This window comes from Hipposideros armiger, unplaced genomic scaffold (assembly GCF_001890085.2).
Source record: "Hipposideros armiger isolate ML-2016 unplaced genomic scaffold, ASM189008v1 scaffold_94, whole genome shotgun sequence".
Lineage (NCBI taxonomy): Eukaryota > Metazoa > Chordata > Mammalia > Chiroptera > Hipposideridae > Hipposideros > Hipposideros armiger.
In genome coordinates, this window is record NW_017731444.1 from 152,532 (window position 1) to 161,124 (window position 8,593).

Below are 8,593 nucleotides of genomic sequence, written 5' to 3' on the forward strand. Positions count from 1 at the left end.
TTAGCTGTAGAGGGCAGTGTCACTGGCCCTCATATGTGGGATCCGAACCGGGGCCCTCTGGTGTCCCAAGCCAGTTCTTAACCATCGCACCACTCGGCCGGCTCTCAGCCAGTACTTTTAAAGACTTAGTAGGAGGCAGCCACACAGCAAAAACTCAAGGCAGACTTAACTCCCACAGCCATTTCCAGTTCTACTTCCAAAGGCAGACTGAAGTTATGTGGTGGCTTAACTACGACCTAGGTTGTTCAGTGTGGGCCCTGGGTCAAACTGGGATTCCAAACTCAAAATGTCTTTTCTTAGCTGAACCTAATTCAAAGGCTCTCTTGTGTTCTGAACCCAGAATCTCCTATTCTTGGGCTCTCTCTAGAAAGGAGAAACAAAGGTATGCTTTAGAGCCTTTTGCAAACCAAGACTCCAAGTGTATATAGCAGTGAGCCCAGTGCATAGGGATGAGGAGGCTTGCGTGTGTGGGCATCTGCACACAAGCATCTTTAGCCCAAATCTACAAAGGAAAAAAAAAAAAAAACCACACCGGAGATAAAATCTTCAATACACTGCAAGCTTTGGGTGCTAAGCCCCTTAGCACAGTCTCAAGGGTTTAGCTCATCCTAGAGCTCGAAATAGAAATGGCTGGAGCCTCAGTCCATTGTAGATGTTCAGTTGGGACCTGTCTTTTATACTGAGGAATGGCTGCCAGTAGGTTGTATCTTTCTCAGACTCACCCAGATAAACTAGATGGTGCTTGACTGTGGGATCTCGTCCCTTTGTCTGCATGTCTGTGACTGGTGGGGCTGAAGGTTGAGAATCTGCAGAGGCAGGACCACGCCTATTTGCAAATGCACTGGTCCCTCCTCTGTCATTTGTTCCCCCTGGCACACAGGGCTCTGGAGTGGGAAAGTGGTCTTTTCGAGGGGCAAACAGGCAGGATATTGTGTCCAGGCCATGACAGCACGTGTGCTTTCCCCGCACTAGGATCTTAGTCATGTAACTGGCCCCCTGAGCCCCTACCCTCCCATGTACTTCATCAGCTCGGTAGGGACCTGACACCTCCCTCCGTCTCTGCACAGAAGCCTCAGAGGAAAGCCCTGAAGACCAGGGGGATGCTGACCCAGCAGGAGATCAGGAACATTCACGTGAGTGCCCTACCCTTGGGGCTGAAGCCCCCTCAAATGCCCCAAGACTGTCCTAGGCTTGTGCAGCTCCATCCTTCGGGATTCCCTGGTGTTACTGGGCGTGAGATCGAGGGGAATCAGTGGCTGTGGGAAGAACATGGAGCCCTGCGCTGTCACCCTGTTCAAGCAGCTGAAGAATTCCTTTTCCCCTCCCATCCCTTTGTCCTACGTAAACCCTGAGGGCCCAGGAAAAACTGTGTGGGTCCAGAAGCTGCTCACGGGCAACCTGTGTGGAACCCTGAGGCCGGGACGACAGGCCCCTGATGAGCCCTCCCAACCTCCAGACTGACTCCAGCTTCTGCCCCCGGCCCTACTCGCCCAGGAGCCTTATCCTGGTGGGCTTTAGGACAGTGCAGGCCCCAGCATGTCCCAGTAGTGAGCAGGTGGGGCAGGAGAGTGCTCTGGGACTCCAGGACTCCCTGCTTTGGACTTGAGAGCGCCTTCATCTCCAGGCCCTATAGGACCTGGGCAACCCTGGGTGCTCCTGGGGAGGACACTGTGAGCATCTCCGAGGGCAGACCTTGTAGTGTTGTGTTCCCCCAGAAGCAAACCTTGAACACGGATTTAAGTGCAGGTAGTTTATTTTGGAAATGATTCTAGGAGACACCAGTAGGGAAACAGGAAAGTGAGAGAAAGAAGGAAGGGGAGACAGCCAACAGAGTGTGTTGTCCAGCCGGTACCACTGTGAATAACTGGAGCTTAATCCCGTTAGGAATCCCCAGAGTTCCTCCCCAGAGGTGGGGGTCCTTCCATCTCATTGCTGGAGGGCTGCTGGGGGTGGGAGGTATTGATTCCCCAGCCCATAGCCTGCTTGCTATCTTGCTAGGATAATAGGCTTGTTTATTTTTGTTTTTAATAAATGAGTGAATGATGCAAAGTGGTCAGAAAAAAAAAAAAAGTGGTCAAATAATTCTAATAGGACTCTTTTTTTCCTGTAGGTGAAACGTCACCTGGACCCCCTGCCTGCAGGCTACTTTTATAATGGCACCCAGTTTGTGAACTTCTTTGGTGACAAGACTGATTTTCACCCACGTATCCTTGGAATCTGGGGCAGCAAGGCTGGGGGTGGGGGGAGGCGGGGGTGTGGAAGCCTGTCTGTAAAGAGAGTGTCTGCTAAAGCTGCCGAAGCCCAGCCCCCGGAGCAGGCTGCGTTCTGGGAACACACAGCAAATCCCAGAGGCGGACTTCATTTTGGCCTCTTAAAGTCGTTAAAATTCAATTTCTCCTTCATTTAGTGATTGGTGATGTTATTCTGTGGGTTGTAGTTTAAAAGCAGCTGTGGTAACATCCTGAGTTCTGTGGTCATCAGGATCATAATTTACATGTTGGAGACTGGGCCTGATTACAATAATTAATCTGTGCAAAGGTGGATGGGGTGCTGCTGTGTGCTAATGAAAGCTGAAGGACTCAGTTCTGAGACCTAATGAAAGACCCTATGCCAACCCCTGTCACATTCTTTGTAGTTGTGGTGCTGCCAGTATATAAAAGAGCCCATCAGATACCCTCTGTGTGGGCTGGGCACCTACTACCTCAGAGTGCCCCACCTCACCTGCCCATAGATCCCTCCGGACCAGGGCAGCCTCCCTTGTCCCCCAGGCTCAGGGCTCTCTTCCTTAATGAGATGCCAGTCATGGACCAGTTCATGAATGACTACGTGGAAGAAGCCAACCGGGAAATCGAGAAGTATAACCGCGAGCTGGAGCAGCAGGAGTATCACGACCTCTTTGAGCAGAAGCCTTAGAGGAAGGCTGCAGAATAGCTCCTCTGGGGATGGACAAAACGGGGTGTCTTAACCTCACTTCTCCCGGAGGTCCCTCCCTGCAGGGGCTTTGTTCCCCTTGGCCTTTGTGTGCTGGCTTGAGTGCATGTTGTCTTTATTCTTTCTGCAGTGCTGAAGAGCATCACCTGCACCACTATAATTGGGGGGTTGGGGGGTCCTCATGGAGGATGAGCAGACAGGAACTGTCCTGTGTGTGCGGCTGGCAGTCCAGGACCTCTGGGTCTCTGATAATAGCATCTTCTTTAGTGCTGTTGAAGCACTGTGAGGGTGGGGAGGAGCATTTGAATTAAATAGAGGAGCTGCTGGGATGCAGAAAGAACCCTGGCTGCCCTAACTGGCTGCTGTAGGCCTCAGGCCTCAAGACACTGCCCCAGAAGAGCCTTATCCCCCAGTGCCTGCCTCCCTGGTCAGGCCCCTTCCATTGAAGGAGCTGGCCCTGTGGCCCTGCTGGCCCTGGGCCCAGTCTTAGGGGGAGCACCACAAGCCCTGCCCAAGCCCAACCCACAGCCAGCTGCTTGGGCTGAAACCAACAGTTTGTTCTAAAATGAGGGGATTTCCCTTACAGACTAAACTGAGGGAAAGGCATGTTGCCTTCCAGAAGCATGTGGCTTTTGAATTGACACAAGCAGTCCCCCTTGGGATTGGCTTTGAGCTCCCCTCAAGGCATCACTCCAGTTTCCCTAATTCAGGGGCCAGAGCAAACCTGCTGCTCAAGCCTCCCTGGCAGGGCTTTGCCTCACTGTTGAGGGGAGCATCCTGCAGCATCTTAGTTTTAGTTCCTGATCACTGTGAGGCATCCTCGAAGCGGGTTGTCTCCAGCACTCAGCCCTCCCCGCAGCCTTGCCAGGGAAGGCCTGGTTTTCAGCCTCAAACTTCAGGAAACTCATGCCCCCAAATATTGTTGCTGACCCTGGAATTGTTTGACTCCTGAGGACCAGGAATTTCAAAGATTTCCAATATCCAAATTAGAGTCCCTTCCAGTGGCTTTGTTTCCAGCTGAACCATAAAACACAGGGGAATTCTCAGTAGTCCCATGCATGACCTCCAGGATTAGTGTGGGAGAAGGGGAGGTCAGAGGCACTGATATTTAGGTGATGTCTGTTAGGGCTTCAGCACCTCATCTGCCTAGATTATAAATGCTTTCTGAATTTCACTGTTTTTTGTTTGTTTGTTTGTTTGTTTGTTTGTTTGTTTGTTTGTTTGTTTGTTTGTTTTGCATGCCTTAGGAACAAGCACATAGGCAAAACCAGCAAATTTTCCAGTAATGTAGTGGGGGTTTTGAAAAAGGCCCCTGGCGCAGAGGAGAGTCAAGAGAATGGACGGAGCACATGTGTCCATGTGCCTGGTCACACAGAGGCCTGCATGCAAGCAGTAAGGCAGTCGTTACAGGCTAGTCGGTAACACATATTTGTGTTAGAAAAAACAATTTGTATTTGAAGCCAAACGAACAAAACTCCAAATACCACTGAATTAGAAATCTTGCATGAAGGAAAGCTTCTGAAAAGGCCCATGTGCTCTAGTCACAGCTCCCAAAGCTGCTGGTGACAAGGGCCCATGTGTGGAGCCCAAGTCTGGGAGCCCCTGACTTCTGGCTGGCCAGAGGTTGGAGTCACAATGGGCCTATCTCTGCTCCAGAATCAATAACATAGGTCTTAAGTGCAATTGATTAAATAAGCAATGAGTTACTGTAGCTTCTTTTAGCTCTGCCGAGCTCTTTTTAAAAACTCAAACTTGAGCAGCCTTAGAAAAATGAGGGGGGGCGGTGGGGTGGGGACCATGGTCATTTCCTCCAGGTGGGTTGCTGTGAAGTTCTAAATGAAAGCTCCAGATCTAGGAGCTCAAGCCATTTCCTGGCTGCTGCACAAAAGAGTTTTTAAAGAGGGGTCGGAACCCGTCCATAATAGCGGGTCTTCCCACTGCGTGGGGCTGTACTTACGTGGTGGTCTTGGTTTCTGACCATTGTCCATAGAAATGCTCTCTCACCAACTTGCCCCATTGTCCCAATTCCTCTCCTTGTAGAGGGAAAACTATGATTACCTCAACTTGAATATGAAACTGTGACTGAAAAAAGTCAAAACATTAAGAAGTTTAAAAGCCAAAAGGCAAACTCCTTAGACGCTCCTCAGCCTGCTCAGGAGTGTGAAGGGGCACATAGGTGAAAGGGCATTCCTTGGGGCGCACTTTGTGTGCCCCTGATGAAGAGGCACACTAGCGGTGCGCAGTGTGAGCTCTTTGAGGACTGAGGCCAGGAGGGTGCTTCCTCCCAGCCCTGCACTGCCCCTTCCGGAACCTGCGGGGCCTCTGGGTTCTGACTGTGAAGTTTAATATCCACTTGATTCCTCCGGGAAGGTGCTCCAGGTGGAGGGGTGGGGGCTTAGCTGTCTCCAGAGGAAGGGCCCTAACACTGTGTTTTAGATTTTGACCTTCGTGGATACCAAGGACCCAGCAAAGACATCAGGTGTGGGTTCCTAGGGACAGGCAGAAGTCCTCCAGGGGCTTACATGCTTTTGCCAACTTTCCTGTTAGCAGCTTCAGTTTTATATCACCCAGAGTGAGTGTGATAATGTTGAAGTCGCTGAAGTTATGGGTCATTTTACATTTTGATGTGGGATTTATTGTTATTTTTATTTTATTGGAAGGAGGAGGCAGAAATTGGACAAAAGGGATCACCCTAGGAAGGGACCGCTGGCAAGGAGTCAAGCTGGCTCCTCCAAGCCCTGGGGGCTCTCTGACCCAAGGCCTGGACACTGGGCCCTGCAGGTCACAAGAAAAAGTTCCCTCCTAAATTCTATTAGGATTTTGGAGAATTTTTGCACAGTAATAAGCTCTGAGTTGCTCCTTCAGGCTTCTCAAAAGGGAAAAGTTAACTCAAAGATTGTAAACTATTAAGTATTCCAGCCGCGTTGCTGACCTAGATGGATAGTTGTACCTCACAAAGTAGGGGAGAAATGGCTTCCTCATTGTCCCAGGTTGTCAAATACTGATGACAGAAGAAGAGCTCACTTGTGTGCCAAAATTCACTTTTATACTAGTTTTTCAGTGCTTTAATATTTGTGACTTAAATTTTAAAACTCATATTTACAGACACTACTGTAACTTCAGTGAAACTGAATTGTGTGATTGAAGCTTTTTGCTTATAGTATTTATTACACTACTTAATTCAGTAAATATATAAAAGTAGCCTTCAATTTATTTTTATATTATTTTACATGTTTTTACCTGCAGTTGTGTATGTGAATTTACCTTGGTAACTAAGATGTAATGCTAAGGACCAATAAACTATCACTGAACAAGCAAGACTTTCCGTAGTTGCCTGTCCTTATAGACTCAGTCCCCAGGTGTCCCTGGAGTGGGGTTGAGGAGATGGCCCACCACCTGGAACTGGGGATCTTCCCTCAGACCCCTCCTGGAATGCCTCTTTGCTGGGTGCCAACTCCCCTTCGCAGACCCCACAGTGGCCTACGGAGAATAAAATTCCTAGGTGGAGACCACCTGGCTTGGGAGCCCCAGAACCCAGAAGGGGCTCCAGGAAGTTGGCTGTCTTAACCAACTGAGCCACTTGGCCGGCCTGCCTTTAAAAATTTTATAAATGAAACTATGATAGTTTTCTTTTTCTTTTTTTAAGGTTTTATTGGGGAATTGGGGGAGGGGAACAGACAAGTTGCTGTCGTTTTGTTCTTCAGTCTAGTTGTGGAGGATGTTGCTTCACTGGCCCAAGTTGGCACCATCATTACGCTCTTTCCGGGCGAGGCAGATCAGTCACCGGCTTCTGGACGGCCGCTCACGGCGGCTGCTGGCCGCTCATGCTATGCTGTCTGCCAGCTACACGGTAGCTTATGGCAGCCCACTGCAGCAGGGGTTGCAGCCTACGCTATCGTGGGCGACTCATGGCAGCCCAGCTCCAGGTCGAGCTGTTGTTCAGCATCTTAGCTGTAGAGGGCAGTGTCATTAGCCCTTATATGTGGGATCCGAACCGGGGCCCTCTGGCATCCCAAGCTAGCTCTTAACCAACACGCCACTCGGCCGGCCCTATTTTTATTTTCAATTTTACCTCAGAGCCACATGTCTGTACCTAAAGAGCCGCATGTGGTTCGCGACCTGCAGTTTGCTGACCCCTGCTCTACAGCTTTGGAGCTTCGGCGCCCTCTGCCTTAGAACATGGTGTCCCGGGCCAGGGCCATGTGGAGCGCTGGGAGGGAGTCTGGGATCTAAGGTGAGTGAGGGCAGCGACTCTGCCACCTGGGCCATTTACTGCACCCTTTGTGCCTTGGTCATCCCGCACTTGTAAAGTGGGGCCAAATGGCCACTTCGCAGAACTCTGACCCGGATTAAACGGGCCTATAAGTGATGGTTCCTGCTGCAGCCTGAAACTCACAGCCCTGCCCTGCCATTCAAGACAAGGGTGGGGGAGCTGGGGGATGTGGCTTCTCTTGAGCTCTGAGCAACAGCGGTTCGATGCCCGGCCTGAGCTGAACTGCCGCTAAGCTGCCAATAGGTAGCAGGATGGCTCAGCTTAAAAAAAAATAAAATAAAATGTTTAAAGGCGATTATTCACATAATGGTAATTTCATTTGTTTTATGGCTCTTGAATAATTTTTCAATTGTGAGGGTTGGCTCTTCCAGCTCAAAAGTTTGCTGACCCCTGCTCTAGAGGAATGAAACCCAAATGCTCAACTTTCCGACCTCATCCTGCCAGCCAGGGGCCGGTCTGGCGCTTCCCACCACTGGTAGCCTCTGGAGGCTGCAGACCCAGAGGCTGCTCACATCCCCCACAGGGAGGGGAGGAAGGGCTTCTGCCCTTTTGGGATAAGGGCCGACCAGGGAGGGGCACCGCCTGGAGGCAGCAAGTCCACCGAGACCTTGCTTCCTGTCCCAGCCTCCACGCTGGGGCCTCCGGACAAGGGAAGTGCCCCACTGGGAAGGTTTGGAAGCTGGCCCTTCCAAAGGGGCAGGGTGCAGCCTCTCTAGATGGGGGGTGGGGGGAAGGCGGATCTTGGGTTTGGAGGTTCTATGCCATCAATTAGTCATGTACAACCAAATGCAAAACTTCCTGTGAGGGGCCCAGAGAATTGGGGGTGGGGATGACAGCAGTATCACCTGCCTCACAACTGCTTCCCCCAGAGCCTCCAGCCTCCCCATCCTGCAGGGCCAGGTTTGAACCTTGACTGAGCTCCTGTGTTTGTATTTCCCTGGAAACCTCCAGGGTTTGAGGAGTACCTCCAAAGAATTGCCAGGGAGGTGGGCGAGACAGTAAATGGGGAAGGCCTCCTGGCCTGGATGATCTTTGAAAGCCAGGAGAACTGAGAGGCCAGGAAGCCTGGGGACCAAAAAGAGTGTCCATCCCCCACCTGCAGCCCACAGGTAACTACTGAGCATACTTGACAGTGGGAACTCCAGAATCAGGGAATCCTGGTGGGATCAACATGTGGAAAGTGTAATTAACAGCAAAGAGTCTCAGGGCCGGCCGAGTGGCGCGTTGGTTAAGAGCTGGCTTGGGACGCCAGAGGGCCCCGGTTTGTATCCCACATATGAGGGCCAGTGACACTGTCCTCTACACCTAAGATGCTGAACAACAGCTCAACCTGGAGCTGGGCTGCCGTGAGTTGCAGGCGACGGCATGGGCTGCAGCCCCTGTGGCAGT

General features: G+C 51.0%; 1 protein-coding gene across 1 annotated transcript in view; it reads left to right on the forward strand.

Moving 5' to 3' along the window:
* DNAAF9 (dynein axonemal assembly factor 9) overlaps positions 1 to 6,251 on the forward strand; it is a 144,424-nt gene extending 138,173 nt beyond the window's left edge. The window contains exons 34-36 of the mRNA XM_019645665.1: positions 1,068 to 1,133; positions 2,111 to 2,204; positions 2,801 to 6,251. Coding sequence (XP_019501210.1) covers positions 1,068 to 1,133; positions 2,111 to 2,204; positions 2,801 to 2,913 — 273 coding nt within the window. The 3' untranslated portion in view covers positions 2,914 to 6,251. The remainder of the gene's footprint in view (positions 1 to 1,067; positions 1,134 to 2,110; positions 2,205 to 2,800) is intronic.
* The last annotated feature ends 2,342 nt before the right edge of the window (positions 6,252 to 8,593 follow it).